The 27,204-nt window shown below is 43.0% G+C and overlaps 1 protein-coding gene across 1 annotated transcript in view; it reads right to left on the bottom strand.

Moving 5' to 3' along the window:
- The window catches only part of LOC126282453 (zinc finger protein basonuclin-2-like), a 613,154-nt gene extending 586,343 nt beyond the window's left edge, over window positions 1-26,811 (bottom strand). Inside the window, exon 1 of the mRNA XM_049982110.1 lies at window positions 26,641-26,811. Within this exon, the coding sequence (XP_049838067.1) occupies window positions 26,641-26,778 (138 nt within the window). The 5' untranslated portion in view covers window positions 26,779-26,811. The remainder of the gene's footprint in view (window positions 1-26,640) is intronic.
- Window positions 26,812-27,204: the final 393 nt, after the last annotated feature.

The raw sequence follows: 27,204 nt of genomic DNA, 5'->3' as shown, positions 1-27,204 counted from the left end.
CAGTCCGGAACCGTGCGACTGCTACGGTCGCAGGTTCGAATCCTGCCTCGGGCATGGATGTGTGTGATGTCCTTAGGTTAGTTAGGTTTAAGTAGTTCTAAGTTCTAGGGGACTAATAACCACAGCAGTTGAGTCCCATAGTGCTCAGAGCCATTTGAACCATTTGAACTGAGATTAAATGAAGGAGCGCTTCTCTTTTATCTTCCTCCTGTAAAACCATGTCTGTCTTGTTCGGAAGCTCTTGAGCTCTTCACATGCAAGGTATGCAAGCAGCCACGGTTTCCTGGATATAAACGCTATTAATACCTATTTATGTGCGTCAATTCCGTCATTAACCTAAGCCGCTACTTTGTCTCTTTACCATTGATACTATTTACGTTGTAATTTCCTTACGTTCCAGCAAAAAGCAGACGAGGCTGGCGGCTACACACACGAACTATCGGACGCAACTGGTATCCTTTAGATAATTACTATTCAGTTAAAGGCCCGAAACCCCTTAGATACTTTATCTGGCCATTTCTCTACTGTATGCAGCTTTACGCAATCAGAATTACGCGGGTCTCATCCGTCCCTAACAATGACGTCTGCCAGTCTATTGAATGGCCTAGTAACATGCAGGTCTATGCACAAAAAACAATAGCGTAGACTTCTATAAGATAAATTGTTGTATGAAACGAGGGAACTTCCTGTGACGCTCCACATTGTGTGCATCTTATTGTTGGTTTCTCCCCTCCCCCCCACCCCACCCCACCCCACTCAATCTCTCTCTTCAATGTACCTCGTGACAAATACAGTACAACCTTCTAGAATTACTAGATTCGTACAGCTAGTGCGTACAGCGCTCGTATGTTTCATCTCACAGACATTCCGAGGAAATAAGCTGCGTCATACTTCACATGCGTTTGGTATTTGAAAATAGAAAAACACGGCGAAAGAGTCACAAAGTGAACCCCACTGTCAGATCTGCTTCCTTCCATCAGCAGCGAGCAATTAAGTCAATCGCAAGATCTCATTGCTTACATAGTATGATATGTCCAGAAACAGAAAAAGATTAAAGATAGATTCTGTGAAATTACACTACGTCGTTTCCGTCGGCAGCACAACATCTGAAAAGGACACATCTCTTCAACGAAATTACGAAAACCTGGTTTTGTTCCTTTTTATTTATTTACTTTCTGTATGTACAGGAAACTGGATGTTGTTGAAGGCGACGACGTTGAGGGTCAGGAGAAATTCCCATTGAGACGAACGTCACAGGACGGTAACTTTTTCTTACAGTTGCGGTACTTATTACAGATTTTCCACGTACGCGCAATTTGTGGAATCACAGGTGAAACGCGAGATTTGTGGGGGCATTAAGGCCGTATGTTGGTGTTCATCGATTACTAGGTACTATAAATGGAGAGAAAAATGTAAACAAAAATAAAAGAGCTGCCCTTTTTACTAACTAAAAAGCCAAAAGCATCTAGTAAATGTACGTATTTTTATGCAGTCTGATTATGCGTACAGAAACTGCTACGTTAGACTTTCGTACAAATTCTTATTTCCCTGAAACCAGATATCAGATGATAAGAACCTGTCCTCCCTTCCTTCCCTAAGCCCTTTAATCACCTAACGCCACGTCGGGATTGGTTAGCTACTTTTCCCGTATCTCGGAGAGCCAACCGTACCTGCATACAGGGTGAAAATTATTTTAACTACAAACTCTCGAAGGTTGCACGGAATATCGAAACAAATACAGTTCTCTAATGTTAAATTTTTCTGTGAGGACTGGAAGGAACACATAGAAAATGTTGTGGGGAAGGCTAACCAAAGACTGTGTTTTAATGGCAGGACACTTAGGAAATGTAACAGATCTACTCAGGAGACTGCCTACACTTTGCTTGTCTGTCCTCTTTTACAATACTACTGCGCGGTGTGGGATCCTTACCAGATAGGATTGACGGAGTGCATCGAAAAAGTTCAAAGAAGGGTGGCACGTTTTGTATTATCGCGAAATAGGGCAGAGGGCGTCACTGAAATGATACGGGATTTCGGCTGGACAGCATTAAAAGAAAGGCGTTTTTCGTTGCGACAGGATCTCCTCACGAAACGCCAATCACTAGCTTTCTCCTCCGAATGCGAAAATATTTTGTTGACGCCGACCTACATAGGAAGAAACGATCACCACGATAAAATAAGGGAAATCAGAGCTCGCACGGAATGATATAGGTGTTCGTTCTTTCCGCGCGCTGTACAATATTGGAATAATAGAGAATTGTGAAGGTGGTTCGATGAGCTCTCTGCCGGGCACTTAAATGTGATGAGTATCCTTAATTTCTTCTGCTGCTGTTACTATCCGGACAAGCGGATACCCTTTTGATTCAACACCGATTTTATAAACTAGCTCGTGCGTCTATCCTAGCACAAAAAAGTGGAGGTGATTTAGATCAGGGGATCGAGCAGGCCATGGTAAAGGACCACCTCTTCCAATTAACTTTTCTGGAAACTCGCGGTTCAAGAATCGACGCACAGGATGATTGAAACTTGCCGGCGCTCCGTCGTGCTGGAAGCACATGCGCTGTCTTGCAACGAGAGGCACAGAAATACTCTGGCGAAGAAATTGTAATAGTGACTGCAATTTAACGGCCTAGGTAGGAGTTATGGCACAGTTAAACGGTCACCGAAAACCACTGCCCACACGTTCACGCAGAACCGCACTTCGTGGACGCGAGTATATGTGTCACGTGCATCAAAATCGCTCTAGACATCTGAATTGTGGCTGTAGATGACTCTATCGCTTTGTAGGAATCACCAACCATAGCAGTGCACTCAGTCCACACGTATCGCTCCATTAGTAAACAAGACGTACTAAATGTGAATATGAAATCGCTATTACAAAGGAAAAATGAAGTTGCCCTCTACCGTTGAAACAGGAACCCTTAATCAACTGATCACTGATAATAAATGAAAAGTGAATACACCGTCAAACGGAGTAAATAATGCTCACAGGACATTATGAGAAATATATTTCCTTTGGTATCCCGTGCATCATGCCAGGGTTAGTCGGTTTAAATAACTTTCTCCCGGTATAGGCTATTGTTACCATGGTGTCGCCGTTCCCCAAAATCATTTTAAGGGTACAGTGAATTAATCCACCATCGCCCCCTCCCACGAGGAATCTGTGTACGCCTTCTGCCTGCATCTAGAGTAGCCGGCCTGTGTGGCCGTGCGGTTCTAGGCGCTTCAGTCTGGAACCGCGTGACCGCTACGGTCGCAGGTTCGAATCCTGCCTCGTGCATGGATGTGTGTGATGTCCTTGGGTTAGTTAGGTTAAAGTAGTTCTAAGTTCTAGGGGACTAATGACCACAGCAGCTAAGTGCCATAGTCCTCAGAGCCATTTGAACCATTTTTTTGCATCTAGAGTAGCTAATGGCATGGTTAAATGTAACGTTGTTTTCCCGATTTGCGCAGTGTTTGCCCATCGTGTATCTGGGGCGCGACGTGAAAGCCAGCCTGGTATTTACGTCGATGTGCGTGGAAAACCGCCTAAGCCAGTTGGTGCACCAGCCCTCGTCTGTAATCTTTAAGGCGGATTATTCGATACGGGGTCAGCGCGCCTCCCCGTGGGCCGGAAGCGTTCGCTCCAAGCGCCCAGCTGTCTGGGCGGGTCGTTAAGGACCAGTATTACGTGGGAAATTAATATTCTTGTGCAGATAGGTAATAAGAAATGTGCGAGCAATGTTGCCCTGGCATCCAGCAGTGAAAAACGCAAGTTGTTGTGATTGCACGGATACGTTTAAAGTGATGACAAATGTTAGGCCATTTCCGTTCTTACTTTTCTTCAAATACCTATGCACCATGCAGACGATTGTACAATGAAACGTAGAACGAAATAACTAACTTGTCGATCTTGATCTTACATTACAGGGTGTATCAATATGAATGATCTGAATGGCTGAAATGGCTCTGAGCACTATGAGACTTAACATCTGAGGTCATCAGTCCCCTATAATTTAGAACTACTTAAACCTAACTAACCGAAGGACATCACACACATCCATGCCTGAGGCAGGATTCAAACCTGCGACCGTAGCGGTCACGCGGTGCCAGACTGAAGCTCCTAGAACCGCACGGCCACAACAGCCGGGAAGAATGATCTCAAAACTCCATACCTATTGATACAGACCTGGCATGAATTGCAAAATAGTCACACTAAATCATAAAGTCTTAGCTATGCTATTGCAAATGTTCCATGTGTCCACCAGCTGCAGAAAGATGAATGTCTAGATGATAGCTATATTCGTCATAAACTTTACACAGTGTGTGTGCCTTTACAGAAGATATGGTGGCTGTTAATCTGTTCTTCAATTGTTCTATGTCTTCCCGGCGGAGGTTCGAGTCCTCCCTCGGGCATGGGTGTGTGTGTTTGTCCTTAGGATGATTTAAGTTGAGTAGTGTGTAAGCTGGGGAACTGATGACCTTAGCAGTTGAGTCCCACAAGATTTCACACACATTTTTTCTTCTGTGTCACGAAGTAAAGGGGAGATGAACACACTTTCCCTCCATGTATCACCACCAGAAAAAATCGTGGGGGCCCAGAATGTAGAGCAGTCTCTTGGGGTTACGTTCACCCTATCCGGCGCTCAAACGCCGCAGAATTGGCTTTTTCCACAGTTTCAGAAGGACTCCTATGACTTCATTTTCCAACAGGACGAACTCCACCGCACTGAAGCAACACCTGTCAGTTTCTCAATGACACACTGCCTCAACGCTGGATAGGGCGCGCGGTATGCCAATACACTGCCCTGCATTCTTGGTCTCCAAGATCGCCAGTCATGACCACATGATATTTATTCTTCTCGGGATATGGGGAGGAAAGTATGTTCATCTCCCGTTACCTCGTGACGTAGAAAAAGTGTGGAACAGAATAACAGCCTTAATAACTTCTATAAAAGCTGATACATTGTGTAAAGTTTATGATGAATTTAGCCATCGTCTAGATCTTGTCCGTGATGCTACAGGTGGTCACATAGCTTATTTATAATCTCATAGCTATAAGTTTCAGATTTTTTTGAATCTTTTGCAAATCATCCCACGTTTGTAGTATGTTTTTATCAATAAACAAATAAACAAGGAATTTTGAAAGTCATTCTTAATTAAACACTCTGTATGACGTAAATGTAACAACGAGAAAAAGCAGAATATGTTTCATGCAGGAAGAAGAGAAAATGGTTCAAATGGCTCTGAACACTATGCGACTTAACTTCTGAGGTCATCAGTCGCCTAGAACTTAGAACTAATTAAACCTAACTAACCTAAGGACATCACACACATCCATGCCTGAACCCGCGACCGTAGCGGTGCCCGGCTCCAGACTGTAGCGCCTAGAACCGCACGGCCACTCAGGCCGGCCAGGAAGAAGATAAATCACGATGCTTATAGAGAGGCACAGAGGATGAAAACCATGTTACTATAATAGCACCTTGTAGTAACAAAGGAGAGTAGGCAACACCGAAAGTTTTCAACGCCGTCCGCGTCAAAAGTGCCACAAAATCGGCTCAGAAGCTGCATGATGTAGAATGGAAGAAATCGAGTCGATGCTAACGAAATGTGGATTAAAGAGAACGTTTTCAACATACATAAACGATGCATCAGATACGCTCAGTAGCAATGTAGGATTGTTAGCTGACGATGCTACAGTCTACAGCAAAGAGAAGGGTGTTGGACGATCATAATAAATTGCAGAAAGCCTTGAACGAAATTTCCACTTGGTGAAATGCATGGCTGTCCTCTTTTAATGCGGTTAAACGTAAGATGCTTATAATAAAGAAGCAGATATTAGACACATTTCCGCACTTCCGTCTAATGAACAAAACATTAGCGTATGGTGTATCAGACTAGCTGTTTGGATTAATTAGTTTCAGTTTTCGTTCCATAGACCCAAAAAATGAGATGATTCTCGTGAGTGTGATTAGATAGAAGATTTGTAGCAAACAGAACACAGCACGTCGTTCTCAACGGACAGACAGCTTCAGACGTAAATGTAACTTCGTGGGTATTCTAATGGACACTTATAGGACAATTACTTTTCACGACAAATGTATAAACAGGATGGAGCACCTAAGACAGGTCACACCAAAAATATCCAGAACGAACAAATGTATCGAGGAGAGGTTTTCGCTAAGCTGTAACGGACAATATGGAAAATTTCCTAACGTTCGCAAGTAATCTTTACCGTCTACTGTCGCCGAGTTACATTAACTTTTTTTCTAAAGGAAATACATAATTTTCTCTGTGGCATTTCAAAGAATCTCCAGCGACGTAACATGTATGGTATTTAACCGGACAGTGACAAGCTACCAGAGCTGATAACTACAGCCCTGGTGTCAGGAGAAGAGGTTCTACAAACATCTGCCCTGTTATACGAGACGTAAGCAAGCACGTAACTTAGGTACGATTCTTGTGTTTACCAGTGCACCTGAAGCCCATCAATTTGTGTTCTGCTGTTGTAGTAATCAGATAAATTTCTCGTAAGACTACTGAGACATTCGCAGTGTATACGACGGTCAAAGATGTGAATATCGTTAATCGCGAATGTCACCAAACTATTAGAGCCAGCAGTGCAATTGTGAGTTGAAGAGGATCCACAGCGTGCCAAGCACTCACGATCTGTCTTTTCAAACATTATAAAAAAGTTGGTTCAAATGGTTCAGAGCACTACGGGACTTAACTTCTGAGGTCATCAGTCCCCTAGTACTTAGAACTACTTAAACCTAACTAACCTAAGAACGTCACACACATCCATGCCCGAGGCAGGATTCGAACCTGCGACCGTAGCGGTCTTTTTCAACTCTTCAGTTTTATGCTTGTTCTTACTGTAGACTTTATCCTTTAATTTACCCCACGAACAAAACTCACAGGTACACAGATCGAGCAATTTGGGAGGCCGTAAAACTGCGAAAACTGTACGTTCTTCTCCGAAAGCTTCATGAACATATGACACTGATAACCGTGAAGTATGCGTCACAGCGCCATCTTGCTGGAAAAACGCATACTGTGGCTTTTTTCCTCCATTAGCTGCTCTGTGAATGATTGCAACGCTACATACAATTGAGCGTTGACGGTGTTGTTACAGAAAATGGGGCCTACAATTCGTTGTCCTGAAACTGCTCACCACACCTGCTTTCAAAACATACAGAGGCATCTTTGGCGTTCCCTGGGACTGTCTGTTGACAACTAGCATGTGTTTTGAGAGTTCAGGTACATGCTACGGAGAAACCATGCTTCCTGAGAGGAGAAGTAATGACTTGATCCAGATAACCCTCAGAGACGTGAGAGAGTAACCATTCACAACAGTGTTGTCGTTGTGCGTAGCCCCTAGCTTGTGATGCTTGCATCAGTCTTACTTTGTACGCTCGCATATGTAACAGCTTCAACACGTTCTGGCATGACGTTCGTTTGATGTTTAGTTGGGAGGATAGACGTCTAGTTGACTTCCGTGGACTTCTTACCACAGTCTTGTGAACAAGTTCTATATTTTGCAGTGAAGAAATTTTTCTTAACACAGTTACTTTTGTCGTTAGTGACTGAACCTGTCGTTCTAATCTCAGTGATCAATTGCTGGACAATAGTTTTTGAGGACCAGCTATCTCTGAACATTTTAACGTGACCCTTTTATTTAACGTTTTAAACGATTTACATCAAAAAAATTTGATAGTAGACACTCTTTGTTCGATTGAAAAACTGTATTCGCAATAAGATTCAAATTGGCGACTGACAACGCAGCACTGATTACCAAATCGGCACTCGGCATCGCGTGCCCCGCTCTAGCGCCGCCCTTGCATTAAGAAATAACAGCTCTCAGATAGCTTCAAATGTCATGTTCTGTGTAGCACTGGGTCTCTGTTATCTTTACCGTCCCGCATATCTCGCATAAAGCTCACAAAAACAGAATTAGTGAGAGCGCGGGAGGGGGGGGGGGGGGGGGGGGATGGCGTCAGTAAGGGCATCCGGCCAGATACTGTCGCTAATATTCCCAATACAAGCATAACAAAGTCGACTAGGGCTGTTGAGAAAATATCTGCTTATCGATTTTTACAGCAATAGATATCGACAAACGTCAGCGATGCATTTTTACCTGATGTATCGATACATGAAGGGATCAAAATGACAGTATTGAGTACCGGTATTTTTATTTTTTTCACAATTTGTTCTTTAAAACTGCAGCAGAAATTAATTTTACTTTCACTGTGTGAAGTACTGTTACCACGTTTTGAGCTTTGGTCACATCCAATCTTTCTCTTTGACTGTGTGAAGCAAGTATTCGTGGCACAAAATACGTAGTCCGATAGCACTAGGGGTGGCGATGTGAATGGAATAACAAGATTTTCGATGTGAAGAAATAGCGAACCAGTTGCGATAAAAAACAATTTTTAACACAACTAGTGTACTATTTCTTAACATTGGCATTTTTCAACAAGAGTTGCTGAAAACGATGAACAAAAATCTAAATGTAATATAATTAAATTGAAATTAACTGAAGACGTAAATTGAAGTTTGCTTTAGGGAGGGCGTTGGACTACGGTTGGTGCATCTCTGTTAATTACAATGCTGTTGTAGTGTAAAGGCTAGCAGGCCGGGGTGGCCGGGCGGTTCTAGGCGCTACAGTCTGGAACCGCAAAACCGCTACGGTCGCAGGTTCGAATCCTGCCTCGGGCATGGATGTGTGTGATGTCCTTAGTTTAGTTAGGTTCAACTAGTTCTAAGTTCTAGGGGGTTGATGACATTAGCAGTTAAGTCCCACAGTGCTCAGAGCCATTTGAACCATTTGTAAAGGCTAGCATAACTGCCTAGTAATCAGGGAGACAGGTCACAGTACAAATTTTAATTCATTTCTTCAGCTTCCATGATTACTGTAAAAATCTAAATGACGAGATCGGTCTTTGCGGTGTGGTCGAGACCCGTGAAAGGAAACGCTGACGTAATCGACACTCAGCGCTACCTACAGAAACAGCCACCCTTAGCTTCGCCACACAATTTTGACACTGCAACTGACAGGGAAGTCGACATTCTGTGAGGCTGGTCCCGGTGGAGATTCGAGTCCTCCCTCGGCCACGGATGTGTGTGTGTGTGTGTGTGTGTGTCTGTCCCTAGGATAATTTAGGTTAAGTAGTGTGTAAGCTTAGGGATTGATGACCTTGGCAATTAAGTCCCACTAGATTAAAATAAAAAAAAGAAGTCGACATGAAGCGTCCTCAACAAATTCGACGTGTGAAGAAACCGAACGGCGGTCCCATAGGACACCTTTTATTCTGCCATTTATTTGCAGTTATCAATGTTCGACAAGTGGTTATCGCCAAGCGTGTCAATGTATCGTTTTCCTTTCAATTCTTGCACAATGGGAGATAGGCAGGCCGCTGGCTTGTTGATATTCAGAATATCTAATACCGAATAAAAAGTTAAATACATGGTTCTGAAACCGGCAGTATATTTACACTGTGCATATATCTTAGACGTAGATGGATATTTTAGAAACGACGATACAAAACTTCTACTTGTCGAGAAAGAATACAAGTATCGATATACGGACTACAAAAAATCGATGTAGTACTCTACTTGCTGAAAGTGAATACAAGTATCGATATACGGCCTAAAAAATCGATGTAATACGATATATATATATATATATATATATATATATATATATATATATATATATATATGTGTGTGTGTGTGTGTGTGTGTGTGTGTGTGTGTGTGTGTGTGTGTGTGTGTGTTACATCGATTTTTTTCAGTCCGTTCAAATGGCTCTGAGCACTATGGGACTTAACACCTCAGGTCATCAGTCCCCTAGAACTTAGAACTACTTAAACCTAACTAACCTAAGGCATCACACACATCCATGCCCGAGGCAGGATTCCAACCTGCGACCGTAGCGGTCGTGCGGTTCCAGACTGAAGCCCCCAGAACCGCTCGGCCACCAGCGGCCAGCTTTTTAGTCCGTATATCGATACTTGTATACATTTCGACAAGTAGAAGTCATATATGGGCGTTTAATAAAATATCGACCTACGTCGACTCTGAGTGTTTAAAAATATCGACAGTCCTATGCCGACCCCATACAGCACTGGGAGAACGAAAGAAGGAAGAGGAGGAGGAGAAGGACGAGGAGGAAGAAGCAGATGAGTCGACGGAATTGTAGAAGGTCGAGTTAGCGGCAGGTACCGCCGCCACAGTGCCCCACTTTGCGCTCCCGGCGAGGAATTCTGCGCTGTGTGACGCGGCGAAACCAAAGCGAACGCCCGCGTGTCAAGGCGACGCGCCGGCCCGACCAGTCGACCGAACCAACCTCGCAGCGTCCTCACCTCTTCTCGGCCGCCGCCGCTCAGAAGACGCGACGTAACGCCGTTTAATAAATTAGCCGCCGTAATAGGGCTAATTAACAAATAAATTCGGCCCGGCCGGCCGCGCTCGGCCTGGGAACCTCGGCCGGCCTATAAATCAGAGCGGCGGGCCTAATTGCCGACCGCGCCGGCCCCGATATTTACGGCGCCGTGCTGCGAACCCTCTGCCACGCACCGCAGCCGACGCGGCCGCCGCTGTCGCCCCGCCAGGGGTCGCCGATCGGCGCCCGGTGCGTACGCGCGCTGCGAAACTAATGAACTCTCCCCAGCCTGGCTGCGAGCCTGTTGCAGTTTTGTGTATAACTGCGCCTGGAGTCGACTGCGTTAATTATGGCCGCTCCGAAACAGGGCAGAAACGGTTCCAGTACGTGTGTTGCAGCGAACTTGATATTCTGTTGTTGCTTTTCTCGTCTTTTAAACTCTGGTTGCGTGGCCACACAGACTGCTCATCGATATTTTAAATCTCAGATACAGAGAATGTACTCATCTCATTTAGTCTGTTTCTCTCTCTCTCTCTCTCTCTCTCTCTCTCTCTCACACACACACACACACACACACACACACACACACACACACACAGAGAGAGAGAGAGAGAGAGAGAGAGAGAGAGAGAGAGAGAGAGAGATGCTGACATCTGTGTGTGTGTTTGTGTGTTTTTGTGAGAAAGAGAGAGAGAGAGAGAGAGAGAGAGAGAGAGAGATTGAGAAAGAGAGAGATGCTGACATGTAATGAAATAAAAATGAATACGCTTTACACTTAGGGAGCGCGTTGAACATGTAATCCAATACATTTTTTTTCTGAAACCAGACTGATTTTATTCAGGATTCGAATACGTCATATTATTCCCCCTCCCTTTTGGCTACAAGATCCAGGTTTTCAAAACAATGTTCAAATACGCGTGAAATCTTTTGGACTTAACTGCTAAAGTCGTCAGTCCCTAAGCTTACACACTACTTAATCTAAATTATCCTAAGGACAAACAAACACACCCATGCCCGAGGAAGGACTCGAACCTCCGCCGGGATCAGCCGCACAGTCCATAACTGCAGCGCCTCAGATCGCTAGGCTAATCCCGCGGGGCCTGGTTTTCAGCACAGTGTCCGTTCACCTTACTGGGTTGCCCTTGGATGCCCGCGAGCTACCACTCTACTGATCGTCATCCGAGCGAATGTCTTGCGGCATCATTGCCCTCCCCGTCATCCACGCACTGATTCACGCGGTGCGCATCCTCCACTGGGCCAAACAGAAGGTGCGAGGTCGGGGCTGTAGGACGGATGACGAAGAGCAGTGAAGTGGATTTTTGTGATCACTCGGATTCGCAGGCCTGTGTGAGGCGACGATCTCGGTGAAGATGTTTCTTCATTTTCCTGAAGGTAACGCAGTACATTTCAGAGTTGATCGTCTTACCACGAACAGGGACATGAAACAGAATAACCCTGTCTGAGTGCCGGAAGACCATCACTATGACTTTACCAGCAGAATTTTTTTGTTTTTTTTTTTTGCTTAACATCTGTGGTCACCAGTCCCCTAGACTTAGAACTACTTAAACCTAACTAACCTAAGGACATCACACACATCCATGCCCGAGGCATGATTCGAAACTGCGACCGTGGCGTTCGCGCGGTTCCAGACTGAAGCGCCTAGAACCGCTCGGCCACCTCGGCAGGCCTTTACCAGCAGAGGCAGCTGCTTTCAACTTTTTCTTTGGAGGAGAGGCGGTGTGATGCCACTTCGAGGCCAGCCGTTTTGTTTCCGGTTAGAAGTGACGAACCCATGTTTCATACCCTGTCACGATGTTCGACAAAAAAAGTGTCCCGATCACCCTCGTAACGCGCAGACAATTTCTTACAGATAGTCCGTCGTCGCTCTTTTCGGACTTCCGTTAGGCGGCGAGGAACTCAGCCGGTGTGTACCTTAGAATACCCAGGCTGGTGGACGAGTGTGTCAGCACCACCGACAGAAACGTCTAGTTGTGCAGCGATGTGTTTGTCATCCGTCAACCACCTCCGCCTACCGCTGTGGCCGAGCGGTTCTAGGCGCTCCAGTCCGGAACCGCGCTGCTGCTACTGTCGCAGGTTCGTATCCTGCCTCGGGCATGGATGTGTGTGATGTCCTTAGGTTAGTTAACTTTAAGCAGTTCTAAGTCTAGGGGACTGATGACCACAGATGTTAAGTCCCGTAGTGCTCAGAGCCATTTTGAAATGTCTTCGCCCACCTGGACAAAGAGTGTCGGCACGTTTCGACATTACAGGAGACAGAGCTGTGTTTGCCGGCCGGTCCGAGGCAGCTCGGAAAGGTTTGTGCGACCTTGTTGCGATTATGACAGGCGCTCCGTGCTTTTGTTCACTGCCAGTTCCTTGCATACATTCTGTAAGGGTCTATGGATATCTGCGAAGCTCTGGTTTTCCACCGAAAGAAACTCAATGACAGCTCTCCTCTTTGAACGCACCTCCGTTGCAGACGACATTTTGAAGATTACGCGTATCGTTGCCACCAACTGGAACTTAATGAAAGAATAAGGCCTGAAGCGGGAATATTCTACGATGTCCCACAACAAATTCCGCTTGTTACCAACAGAAATTGGGCGACAAAAAAAACTGTTGCATTACTTACTGAACACCGCTTGTACATGGGGAGACAGATGCAAGAGGAACCCCTTCCCTCCCCCCCCCCCCCCCCCCCTACACACACAAACACCAACTTTACTTAATGAATAATGTAAGATATCGAACGAAGCGAGGTTTTCAGCAAATGATAGTGCAGAAAAAATGTGAGTAAGGCGTTATTGGCCAGGAGAATTCATCTGGTATGTTCGGCCGCCTGTTCTTTTCATTTCACGCCACTTAGGCCACTTAAGCGTCGAAAATGATGAAATCATGAGAAGGCAGCCAGTCTCGAGCGGAGAAAATCTCGGTCCTTCAAGGAACATAATCTTTTTTAAACGTATATCTGCTCTTATTTGCAGATTAACACTTACAGCCGACCGGTGTGGCCGTGCGGTTCTAGGCGCTTCAGTCCGCGTGACCGCTACGGTCGCAGGTTCGAATCCTGCCTCGGGCATGGATGTGTGTGATGTCCTTAGGTTAGTTGGGTTTCAGTAGTTCTAAGTTCTAGGGGACTGATGACCACAGATGTTAAGTCCCATAGTCCTCAGAGCCATTAACAATTACAACATGAAAAACTACATATTTGATGTTTCAGAAAACAAATTTATCGATGTCAGTGTTAGCCAGATCCTTTTGTTATCAGATTCCGTTTATTTTTGCGACTGCACCTCGAACTGACATCTTTAGTGTTTTTTTATTAGGTTTAGTATATTACTTTGACTTCTTGTGGAAAAAGATGATTATTACATTTAGACATATAAAAATGAAGAACACATAGAAATGCTATTGAGAGCAAGTTTTAAAGTTTAATTTCTTGCCACTCACGATAGGATTCTCTCTCTCTCTCTCTCTCTCTCTCTCTCTCTCTCTCTCTCTCTCTCTCTCTCTCTCTCTCCTCTTTTTTTGTTTTTTTGTTTTTTTTTTTTTTACACGTATATGGAATAGGAATACAATCTTTCTTTTTTAGGACATGGAGGCGCCGTATTTGCAGGTTGAAATTATATGGTACTAGACATTTGAGAGTTTAAAATGATCTCGTATTTTATCTGTTTACATATTACGTCTATACTAAGCCGTAAAGAAACGTTACTAGGGGGCGCCGTGATCGAAAGTCAGCAGCGCTAATCACCGAACCACACGTTCCTAACAACAGTAGCGTGGACGTAGTTTGTTGTGCACCGTTCGTCCAAAAAGTTCCTAGAGTGATTATATACCTGGTATACAAGTAACCAAGGCGGCAGTCTGAAGTAACAATGTAAACAGATGTGCGTACTGTCAGTCAAATCTCAGCAGGTAGTATTAAGTAGTGTACGTGCGGTCGTATGTGACAGCATTGTTGTGCTACAAATTGCTATGGAGCAGTATCTCTAAATCAAAAAAATGGCCCTGAGCACTATGGGACTTAACTTCTAAGTCCCCTAGCGCTTAGAACTACTTAAACCTAACTAACCTAAGGACATCACACACATCCATGCCCGAGGCAGGATTCGAACCTGCGACGTGGCGGTCGCGCCAATCCAGACTGTAGCGCCTAGAACCGCTCGGCCACACCGGCCGGCTATCTCTAAATCAAGTGTGCCAGACACACCCCAGGATGTTCTGAAGAACATGTGTGTGCAGATTTTGTCCCAGGCATCCTGACTCCCGCACAAAAGCAACGTCGCGTGGACGCCTGGAGCGACTTGATAGAAATAAAAAACGCGGACAGTTCTTTTCGGGGGGAGAATCATCACAGGTGATGAGACTTGGTGTTATAAATACGAAATTACCACAAAATCAATAACGTACAGAAATTCATACGAAGGGCGAACGCCTTGATGACATAGCGTAACTCAAACAAATGTGACGCACGGGTTTAACAACATTCCAAAGAAGGACTTTTCTGAATCTTTCACAGGGTTGTATGAATGACCTGCGGCTTTGTTAAATTGAGGGGAGACCATGCAGAGCACCTGAAGCATTAAAAACGCCTTCCTAAAGTTTCTCTATTTTTTAGCAATCCCCTCTCGAAACTTTCTGAATTTACGGGTCATGTTTAATTCTCTTCAGTTTTGTACTAGCCAAAGTACCGAAGCAAGTTCGGCTTCCTTTCAAAGTAACGATAACTTTTTTTTTTACCGATATTCTAAATATCGTGCTGTGACACTACACTCGTCTGTCCTATTGCTGAAACTTTTTCACAGAAATATCTGAAATAGGAAAGGTGGCTAGAATCTATTTTGCGGCGTAAACACCACAGAGTGGGGCACTCGTGGCAGGCTTCGTAGTTGTATTACGCAGTTTCTCTGTTTGCATGTTTCCACAAAAGCTGTTCACTTAAACAAGAGGTCGTTCGCAAATTTTCAATAGTTGTACTAAGCCTGATGCGTCAGAAGTTAGCATAAGGTTCCATTTACATAAATCGTAATTGACCGTCGATGTACGTCGTACATTGTAAGGCGGAGATGAAATACGTTTTACTTAAGTAGCCTCGACTTATCTCGGAGTTGGGGGTGTTTGAACTCGGTAGTGCAACTCGGCTGCCTTGCCTTTCCAGAGCAACTGATTTCCGGAGGGCGTTTGGGAAACTTTTCGACACGAACGTTAGCAAGTGTTAGAACACTAAGTACATATTTCCACACAAAAAACTACACTTCCTTTAACAATTCGGTTGATGCATGACCTAAGAAGATAAGACATATAACAAATTTACGTTCTTTCTCCTTACCATCTTTTGCTTAAACTATCGGTTTGATGTCTAGAACCTTTCACAAAATAAAAGGGATGTTATGTCTACGGTACTCACAGTGTATAATATAGATTCGAAACGTGATGGGAATATTTAAAATAGCTAAGGTCAAATATAGCGCTGTATGGCTGAGAAGCCAAACCTAAAAAGAAAACAGAAAAAAATGCACACACTGACAAACAATCACGGCGCCACGCGGATTGGAAATCAGTGATTTCCTTTCTACTCTGTAGACAGGTTATTATCATACACCTGCTACACACTTTTGACTTGTTAATAAAATAGCCTATATCATCTCATTTCATGTATGCATTAGTGGCCAGGGGCTCATGAAAACGAAGATCAGCGCCTTCTCACATCTTCATTAACAAGCAACTTTTTTGTAGCAGTCTAGTGGTACTTTTTCGCGCCATTATAGCCCACCTGTATAAGGAAAACCACTTTTGTAGATCCATGGAAATTAGAGACAAAAAAAGCCGTAGAACATCTGATTTTTGTGCTGTTTTACGGCTGTTTGAATGCTTTTGCCACCCCTCACGGAAATCAACGCCGCCGGGGCAACTGACACGCGATGTTTTCGCCACTCTTGACGGAGAAGTATCCCAGTGGTACTGAGTCAATCAGCAGTTCCCTTTTCCAATTTTCTAGAGGTTGCTTCTATGAGAACCTTAGAAATTTCTGAGGCATCCCAGTAAATTAACATGTGCTAACACAACGAATTATAGTGCCAACCTTTCGCGAAGTCCATCAACTTTTCATATAGGTCGAGAGGAAATACATTCTGTGCCAGTTTTGAGTGACATAAGAGTTTTTGTGGCTCTGCCTTTATACTGGTATAGCCAATACATAATTACAAGTTCATCGTCAGCTGAAATGGAAGCCAGAAAGGACGTCTTCTTTGCTACGACCTTATTTTCAGTATTGATTGGTTGATTTTGGGGGAAGGAGCCAAACAGCGAAGTCATCGGTCCCATCGGATTAGGGAAGGGTAGAGAAGGAAGTCGGTCGTGCCCTATCAAAGGAACCATCCCGTCATTTGCCTGAAGTGGTTTAGGGAAATCACGGAAGCCCTAAATCATGATGGCTGGACGGGGGCTCGAACCGTCGTCCTCCCGAATGCCGGTCCAGTGTGCTAACCACTGCGCCACCTCGCTCGGTCAGTAGTGGATACTGTGTTTACTCACGTGGAAGGTAAAACACATTAAGCTCACTTGCGTGTCGTAACAAGACGCGGTTTTCGTTCTGAAACCGGCAAGAAAAAACGAGAAGAAAGGAAATAAAGAAAAGAAAAAACAGCGACCGTCTGTCCGGCGCGAGCTTTCTACAGCACGCCACATCCACGACACGCTTCTTTTCAAGAAGAAAAAGAAAAATCCAGCACCTCTTCAGTTCGCCTCGCGAAGGAGGTGTATCTCTTCCGTTCCATTCATGCCAGAAACCCTTAGGCGGTCAGCTGCAATCGACCCCGCAACCACCCTTCCAGCTGCTGCAGCCGCTGCTGTGAGCGGACGGGAGAACTAGCGGTCTCTAACGAATATTTTCAGGAGACTTGCAACGGGATCTCATCGTGTTTCATACCTGTTGATGGCCACACGTCGTGGGTGTCTCACTTTCGTACGATGATTGCCGCATTTGACTTGAAGTGACTTAGCCATTTCAACACTCAGTACGTACGTTGAGAACTGTACTTGTACACTGCAAGACTAAGGCGACACTGGGACAGAGCAATAGCCTACCTCAGATGTTACTCAAGTCTGTGAACTGAGCAAGCAGTGAAGGAAACCAAGTAGAAATTTGGAAAGAAAGTTTAGGGTGAAGAAATAAAAACTTTCGGGTTTGCCGACGACATTCTAATTTTGCTAGAGACGGCAAAAGACTTGTAAAGATCAGATCAACACCAATGAAACTAAGGCGAAAGTAACGGAATATAGTCGAATTAAAACAGGAGATTCTAAGGGAATTGGATTAGAAAATGAGATGCTAAAGCTAATAGATGAGTTGTGCTACTGGTGGAGTAAAATATCTGACGATAAAATACAGACGATTGTCAGTAGAAATAAAAATATTTTGAAATAGAAAAGTTCGTTAACTTCGAATATAAATTAAAATGGTAGGTAATCTTTTCTGAAAGTATCTTCCAGGGGTGAAGGGCAGTACGATAGTAAAACGAGGACTGCAAACAGTTGAGACAAGAAGAGAATAGAAGCTCTTAAACTGTAATGGGACTGGTAGTAATGGATGACATTGTGGGGGAGGGGTGACATTGTAGAGAAGGGATGTCCAACCCACGGCCCGCGGGCCACATGTCGCCCAAAGCAAGTATTACAGCGGCTCAAGAAGTGAGCATCTATCACACGACTGGTATAAAAAAATTCATAAAATTCCGTTTACGTAAAGTTGTGATAAATTGAATATTTTCAAAATGATATTCCCATCACACGATGCTGTTCTCTAATTCGTCCCTTCCGCTCTTTTTTTCCTTTATGTTAATATCAGCAACATCTACATTTACATGGATACTCTGCAAATCACATTTAAGCGTCTGGCAAAGGGTTCATCGAACCACCTTCACAATTTTGTATTATTCCAATCTAGTGTAGCGCGCGGAAAGAATGAACACCTATATCTTTCCGTACGAGCTCTGATTTCCCTATTTTATCGTGGTGATCGTTTCTCCCTATGTAGGTCGATCTCAACAAATTATTTTCGCATTCGGAGGAGAAAGTTAGTGATTGGAATTTCGTGTGAAGATCCCGTCGCAATGAAAAATGCCTTTCTTTTAACGGTTTCCAGCTCAAATCCCTCATCATTTCCGTGTCACTCTCTCCCATATTTCGCGATAATACATTATGTTTCGCCCAAAAATACCCGTCTTCTTACAGTGTGGCCCCAGTAAGTTAAGAGGTTGGACAGTCCTGTTGTATAGGGGGACCAAGGCATCAATACTGCAAGCAGTTTCAAATGGACATAGGTTGCAGACGTTATTCATAAATAAAGATTCTTGCACAGGATAACAGTAGCGTGGAAACCTGCATCAAAGCAGCCTTCCAACTGAAGACAACAGAAACAGTTTTTTTCGACGTTAAATATAAGGGTCTCGAAATACATTTTTTTCCAATTTAGCGGCAATTTTTCTTCAATCAAATGTGAGAAAGCAATGTAATTTACCTAAAAGGTTTTGGCATCCTAGCGTAGATGTTAGAATGAAGACTGTGGGCCACATCATATGCAACAAACTTGTGATATTGTTATTTTCTGATAACTGACTTCTTGTATCTTAAAATATATGTCATAGTGGACTAAAACAGCCTTTGGATAGTCAAATTTTCATGCATCTTCTGACTAACACTACCAACAGTTTCTTGCTCATGAATCTGTTTATGCCGGCGTTCTCCTTAACCACGCAGAAGGCAACTGGGGCGTGGTACAGGGAAAGAGCTCTCGTCGATGGTGTACACTAACGACCTCCCGCAGAAGCTGAATGGCGGTTACCTGTCAGATCAGAATTCTGTCCTGAGTCATTCCTGTAACTTGTTTACATTTCTTTCGAGCCTTCGTTCCCTAATGTCACGAGGGACAATATTCTGGGGAACTCAGTTGAGACAAAGAATATTTTAGTTCAAAAGCTTCATATGAGGGTCATAGATCATATTAAGCCACGAACATTACAAGTATCTGTGATTAACCACCTCATGATTCTTGCAGTATGGTTGTAATAAATCTCCATAGACGAGGTAACTGACTGACAATAAGATTATGTGTGAAGGAACAAAGAACCCAGTGATATGCGAGCGCTTTAGAGCGGTGCTATGGTTATTGCAATTCACTAAAATGAATTCTAAAGAAGAGAATACTCTTAATACATGGCTCAACAACAAACATGTTAAGAGGGTGCTGTTTTCGTAAAGAAGAATCCGACTCTCTTGGATACCAGGAAATTTATCAACTTTTATTGTTTTGATACTGACTTCTTTTAAAAATTTATAAATATCTCATGACATTGTCACCTTTGTCATAAGACAGAACAGCAATTACATTAAAAATAACATAACAAACAAAAGCAAAATCAACCGATAGTACAATTTGTGGTGTACTACTCATAAATGGAATACATCACAGAAAAGTGCTACTATAATTAAATTCCCTCTTACATTTCAGAACGTTTGGGTTTTATGGTTTGTGTTGATACCTACAAGTTCAGACATCTTAAGAATGTGTACTTAAGTACCCGCCTGGTAATTAAGTAATACGAAAGAAATTTGTTTCTGATATTATTTCTTTTACTAATTTATTCTGCATACGCAGGAATATGTCAAAACTCATCAAGCCGTGCACATTCGTGAGCTGTACACTATAATGTGTGTAAACTGGTGAGTTACCTACCAACAGGTTCTGACTGAATGCCTATAATGTATCAGACAGAAACTTGAAGCATTTATTAGACAAACAGTCTCTGTCGATTTGAAGGATTCACTCCTTCCCCAATGCCCTTTCTCAAACTCTCTCTCTTCCTTGGCGAGTAATTCGGGGCAGATTTATTTCAGTATTTCATCAAATTTTATAGTGACTTTTTACACAAGTGGAAATTCGAAGGATGGTCATTACTATTTTCAGAGTCTGCTGATGACTTAAAATCAGCGCCTAGGAGTTTTCTTCAGTTCTATGATCCTTCACCATTTCTCGTTGAAAGTAACGAATAGTGATACGGTTGCCAACTGAATATTAAATCAAAATTTCTAAAATAAGGTTACAATCCTAAAATAAGAGACAGGAAAATGATATCGAATGAAGAAACAAATCAACAATATTAAATGCGGTTTATATTTTTTGTATGCATACATCACACCGTGAGAAATGAAAAATACTGTATGAATACAAGTGAAGATTAGATCCTTATTTAAGAGATTAAGTCATGCGTCATTTCAGACAAGGGCAATGGAAACGAATGATTTACGCTGCAGTTCATAAATTTACACAAGTTTTGTGCTAGAACACAGTATGAAACACATCCAGCTACTAAGTACCGGTACGCCAAGTTTACGATTAAATAAAATTTTAGCTGGAGAAAGAAACAATGAATCTTCGTTCGTTTTTAATCCGTTCCTACCTACGCAAGTATTTTTTTTTTAGTTAGAAAGTTTACCCTATGATAAGAGAAATTCTCCTTCGTTAGAAACTTTAATCTGTGCGTAAAGGCTTATTTTATGACGTTGTACGGTACTAAAAATAAGTCATATCATTGACAAGCATTGTCTGCTTGTCCAAAAGACGATTCAATCGGGATATCCCTCCACTGGAATGAAAACGTACGGGTACAAAACTGCAGACCATTGAGATATCGCAACTTCGTATTGTTGTTATGTTCAAGGAATGAGATAATGACATTCCCGTAATCTGTATGTTAACCAGTAATTTTGTGATATTCGGAATAAAGGATTATTGGAGTCTTGTATGTTACCGATGAGTGGACCTCTAGCAACAGATTGTTAATTAAATTCTGGTATTCCATTATTTTACTTGATCAGTTCTGGATATTTTACACCCATCTTCGGGATGTGGACATTAATTTGGTGCAACATCAGATGATTCAGATACGAACCGTGATGCTGATTGGTCTTTCTTCCTTTCTTCTTTCTCCCTGTGCCGAAGACAGATTTGAAAACAAATTAAACCAGTCCATGAAAGTACGCTAAATATCAAGTCGTATGCAGAGGCCGACAGCTCAGTGAATAGTAATTAGGCCTGCAAGTTACTGAATCAGTTTATTCTCCTCTGGAGCAGCAAGAAAAGCGTCACAGAAAACGAGTGGAAATGTGACGTTGTAGAAAAATCTGATTTCCACTTTTTTGTGACTGTGTAACGGAGGAAAATTAAGTCAGGATGGGAAAGAAAAATGTAGTTAAAGTGGTTGTTAATCCTAGACACTTAGGGTGACATACAACTTCTGACTGTACACAAACAACATCCAAAAGAACCTTTCGTTAGGAATGGACGTCATTTTCATCACAGAATTCAGGTTAAGTATTGTCATGGAAACGTCAGCCAGATGAAAGATTTTGCGTCTTAACCTATGTCTGATGCCCTCATGATGGGAACGTTAGTGATAATGTGGCTCAGAAAAAATTGAAATCTGAGCGTAGAGGTCAGTCGAATGAGGGACGACAACACAGAAGTCATCCCCGTCATCATTAGTGCTCCGAGATCAGTAGCACTTAACCCGACGAACGCTCGTAAAGTCATTCAAGTCACCAAGCCCATTCCTGAGGAACACTGAAATTATCTGGAGTAGACATCACTGTTCCCAACAACACAATATCTGTTGTAATAAGGAATATTAATAATTTTATGAGAGGAATAAATTGAACGAGGTGGTAGAGATTTTAAAATTTAAAAAAGAGAATTCTTGAGGGTTCTTGAAAGTAGTGTGAGTTTGACTATTAATGCAAAAGAGAAAGAAATGAAAAAAAGTAAATTTCGATCAGTAGGCTGATAGCAGCAAAGAAAATGTGAGACAGCATACTCATATAGTCGATGTATCTTGAGTGAGAGTTCATCACGATGAAGAAATCTACACTCGCGGATCACATTCTTTTCCCATCTCTTCCGCTGACATAAAACCCTTTAAACTATTGCGAGAGGCTCCTTGCAAGAGCTAAGTCTTGGAAGCAGACCTTAAGGCCATCTGATATTATCTAGAGTTCTAGAAACCGTGTTAGGCCCTACTTTCTATTCTGGTGAATAAGTTAGGCACGCAGATAATCTAGATGTAGGCAGTAGTCCAAAATAAAATATTCCCCGAGGACGCTTAACCGAATTCTCATGTTCCTGACGTGCATATCAAGTCTGTACTTTTCCAGATATCGACAAACAATTGAAATATTCACCAGCAGCTGAAATGCCGCTGAAATAACCTAGCCAACGGAAGTAGCATTCCTAAACAAACAGTAATTCCATGTGCAAATGACACTGCGAATTTTCTTACATTCACAACCAGTCCGCTTTGAAACAGCGGTCTACTGTTATTTAGTAACACGCGTCGGGCGTGTCACCTACAGATTAGCTAATTGCAGATATTTCTCCTTTTTGTCAGAAGACTCGCTTTGCAAATGTGCTACAGGTACCGGTCCGCGAGTTAGGTAAAAATGCCAGCCGAAAAGAAACGCAGACCGAGGTACAAGGAAAACATAGTCACTAACATTACAGACGAGAATCGTTAACTCACGTACTGGGAGAGATATGCGGCGAACGAATTACGCCTGTTAACAGTCAATAGGCCATACAAATGTTGCTAAATGATGGTTCTGCGATGCAGTCTAGGCTTTCACAATTGAATCACGAATGGTACCCGCATTTGCTGCAAGTTTTGTATGACAAATGTGTAAGCTCTAGTCGCGCACACGGCAGCTCGGCAGAGACTGTCCGTTGTAACTGGTAGAGTTTCGTTGTAAGCTGTAGGTAATTGCTCTAATTGTAGTGAGGATTGGGCAGCGCCTAGCAAAAGGTACGTGAGGAAGGATAACATTATAGTATCGGAGTACTCCACTAGATTTGTTACAAACTGGTTGGACAATTTGTAGCTTGCATAAATTTCTGCGTAACTGTTTTGCAGTGACGTTGTCGGCAGTGCTCGGTCTTCCTCATTCCCTTAGTATGTTTTGTCTGTTTTAAAGACTAATTCTATGGGTTAACTGTGTTTAGTTACAAGGTACAACCCTGCCACAGTAAAGTGAAAACATTAATTGTTTTCCGATTACTGTACAATAATTTTAAGTTGAGTAAAAAAATTAAATTTAACAGAAATATATGCTTTTTTATTTCCCTCTTTACTACTAACACAACGAAAGCATGAAAATTGCATACGTAAACAAGAAATACCGATTTTGAGTGTGATCATCATGAGTAATACATTAACTCGTTGCAAATACTGTGAGACTGAGACAATAACAACACGAGACAAACAGCAAGTAAGTATAAAAAACGAATTAAAGCAGCCTTTAAAAATGTTGTTAACCTACAGAAAATGTAAAGGAAATTATTTAATCACTTATTTGAGATACGTGTCGCATGTTATGTTTCCAGTATAGCCGTGACAACGATGTTACTAACTAATTTGTATGAAGCAGTACTAGGAAAAAGCGTTTCTCCTGGAAGCTAATTGCTGCACTCTTGTCGACTTGGATTTAATCTCTCATGTGCACATGCGAATACTACGTTCAGCATTAACTGGCTTCACGCCAGCGTTCACTTTGATCGTTTCTTATTTAAATTACTAAAAATATTATAACGATTTCAAAATTTAATTTATCCGTTGTTGAGGACTTGAGAAGCAGATAAGTTTTTTCGAGTTCGTCTCACCTTACTTACATAATAAATGACATATGTTTTTGATACAACAGTAAAATATATGTAAATTGTGTGCGGGATGATTCCTAGTAAGAGCTACACAACAATTTTTCGGTGGTCAGTCAAGGATGATCGCTATGTGTGTTTTGATAAAGGAAGCCTTCGTCTCCAGTGGCTAGTTCGGAGTTGTTCGTTTGGTTTGTTACTCCAATCAGTAAACCAAGTTTTAAAAAAACAGAATCGACTAAGAAATATTTCGATTTTTTATGTATTGTTTACTGTACAGCGGCATCGTTCTTCCAATACGGTTTTTCTTTGACTATTTGTTGTCCATTCCTGTGCAGACAGGAAGTGTCGTACCATTGAAACTTAAGAGGCGGAAAGGGAAGGAGGAATCAGTAGTGTTTTCAACAAAGATTACGAGAATTCATTGGGAATGTTTTGTGTACAGACACAATGCAATTTTTGTATGACACACATTTGTAAATCTTATCACTCCAATATATGCGCAAAAGTAACTGTGCAAAGAATGGACCAAATTAGTATGGAACAAAGCAGTGCAACGCACACAAACATAGCTAGTCGTTGAAGGCATATAGGGAGAGTTCGGATTCTATATGTATATTCTGATACAAGTTTCCCTTATTCTGTTTTGTCAAAGCATTTAACACGTAATAAACAAAATAAGCCGTCCGGGCATGCATAAAAGAGTAGCATTGTAGAAACGGAAGATTACTTGTAAATGAAAACATGAACACGGTACACATACTCCTTCGCGGACCACGTGACATGTTTGGTTTGAAAGCATAGCGGCAAGCTCGGACTCGATGTGTACATTTTGATACAAAAGGAAGGATTAGCGAGATTTTTCTCTTTTCCTCCTTTGCCACACTACTTTCAGATATAATAGTCAGAGTTACGGCGCCTGCCTACGCACAAAATTTTGGCATTCGGGAAACTGGAGAGTTTATGTGTAAAATGAAACAAGTACTCGATAAACTTATCCCTTGCAGGAGCACGTGACCTACTTGTTTCGTTGAAGTAACTAGCAGAGTAACTGTTTGTTCATGATGCGTAGCAAGACCCAGTTTGCGACAAGTACACATCATAACTGGTGGAGATATACACAAACTAGAATACTGTCAACTATCCGGCCCAAGACTAAGTGACGAGCTTGGTATGAAAACACAGCGGTAGAGTTCGGATTCGTTGGGTGTAATTTGATACAAAAGGAAATATTTGCGAGTTATTTTCATGTACAAGTTTTTATTGGATATATGAGCCTCAGACTATTCTGACTTACTACCACACTATCAAGACGAGCCTCATCTATATTTCTTGTGTACGTCTAACCTTTCTACACCAGAAGATAATATTTGTCCTACAAGTTGTCACTGCGAGAAGGCTTTCTCTAACAGTCAGTTTCATGTTACGAATATTTTTAATCTTATGTTTGCAATGTACGAGTTACGAGTTTCATACTGTTAAGTAGTCAACTGTAGCCTTCAGTTTCAACAATGAGAGGAAAGACATGTTTAGACTATCAGAGTCTCTCAATGCATGTTCATCTGGAGAGTTAATATGTGACGCATTCAAGTATGTATATAAGATTGTTTCAGTTGTCATTTTATTTATTTTTGAACAGGTCACCTAATGATGACTTGGTAATAAGTAGAAACGTGAAACGATACCAGTTGTGTAGCCATAATTTAAGAAATCCTAGGGGAGAATAAACGACTAGATTTTTTTTATATTTTTAAGACACAATTACAAGATCATAATCACAATGCCGTAACTGGTTTCGAGGTGAGTAATAATCAGCTACGTTAATGTTCGTTAGTAAAATTGAATGTGAGGTTCTTGTTTCGTAAATACTCCACGCAAACAAACTTGAATACGAGGTGTACGCCGCTGACTATGTGACAAAACGTTTGTCAGGTTGGATAGCTGTTATGGGATCATTTCCTCACAGCATATTTGTAATTATTACTACTGCCCCACAATTTTCTTGTTACATGTATCAGCACCATCGTGTGCCTACGAACCACCATCATTCATCCTCCGCCTCACTGCGAATGCTGATACTGAACAAGTCATCAAAAGTTTTGAGTTTTTAAATTTTTTTATCACTCGTTTCACATTCCTCTAGTGAATATAAGCATAAAATCTGCAGAAGTAAATATCATTACGCTAATTTAAACTTACTGGATGAACAGAGTATTTCACTCAGACTAAAAAAACCTCGAAGTGCATCTCTTGTTGCCTTCAGTATTGTTGACAACGCTGCGGAAACAGTTTACAACATGAGTCAGTAGGTAGGACTTAACTTTTTTTACATTATCTAGATATTTACTTTTTTATTTATCTATTGTCAATATGAGGATGACCACTAGCGGGTCGAAAACAGTTGTCAGTCATTCAGTGTCCAACGGGAGTATAAGGTCTTTTTCTAAGGAGATATGAGCGGCTAAAGGCGGGTTCGATTAGTTCATTGTGACTCGAAAGTTATACGCGGGCTGGAGACGTAAACACAGGCACAGTCAAAGGCGCAGGCAGGCACTGAGGCCACGAAACTCACGTTGAGCGGAGCTAGGCGCGAGGCCGGGGCGGGGGCGGCACCGGGCGTGGGCGGAAGCCGGGGGCGGCACTGGGAGGCGGCAGTCGTGGCGGAGGCGGCGGCGGCGGCCAGCGTCGCGGCGCTGTTATGCATCAGCATCGTCACATGTCACCGGCGCGCCGCCTCACTACTGCCACAGCTGGCGGAGGCGAGCAGCCGCGCGCCCGCCACGATCGCGCCCGAGCGGCCCCGACTGCGCCCGAAGCCGGCGACGCGCACACTGCCCGAGCCGCGGCTGTCGCCCCCTCCGCTCCGCGCGTATAATTTGTCAACCGCGTGCGCGCACTCACGGACGCGCCAACACAGGCGCGCCGCACGCACACGGGCGCGCGCGAGGGAGCGAAAGGGGGGGGGGGGGGAGCGACCGCGACCGGGATCCGCGGACCGTCGCAGCCGGGGAGGGGTGGCGAGGGGAGGGCGGTGGGAGGGCCAGCGGCCGCACTACTTGCACTTACCACTTCCATCATGAGGCCGGCCGCCGGCTCGGACGCTGATTGGCCGCCGCCGCGCATGCGCCCGCGCGGC

The sequence above is a fragment of the Schistocerca gregaria genome, chromosome 7, assembly GCF_023897955.1.
Source record: "Schistocerca gregaria isolate iqSchGreg1 chromosome 7, iqSchGreg1.2, whole genome shotgun sequence".
In the NCBI taxonomy this organism is placed as follows: domain Eukaryota; kingdom Metazoa; phylum Arthropoda; class Insecta; order Orthoptera; family Acrididae; genus Schistocerca; species Schistocerca gregaria.
The sequence above is the reverse complement of the archived record's forward strand: the minus strand, read 5'-3'. Positions and strand labels throughout refer to the sequence as shown.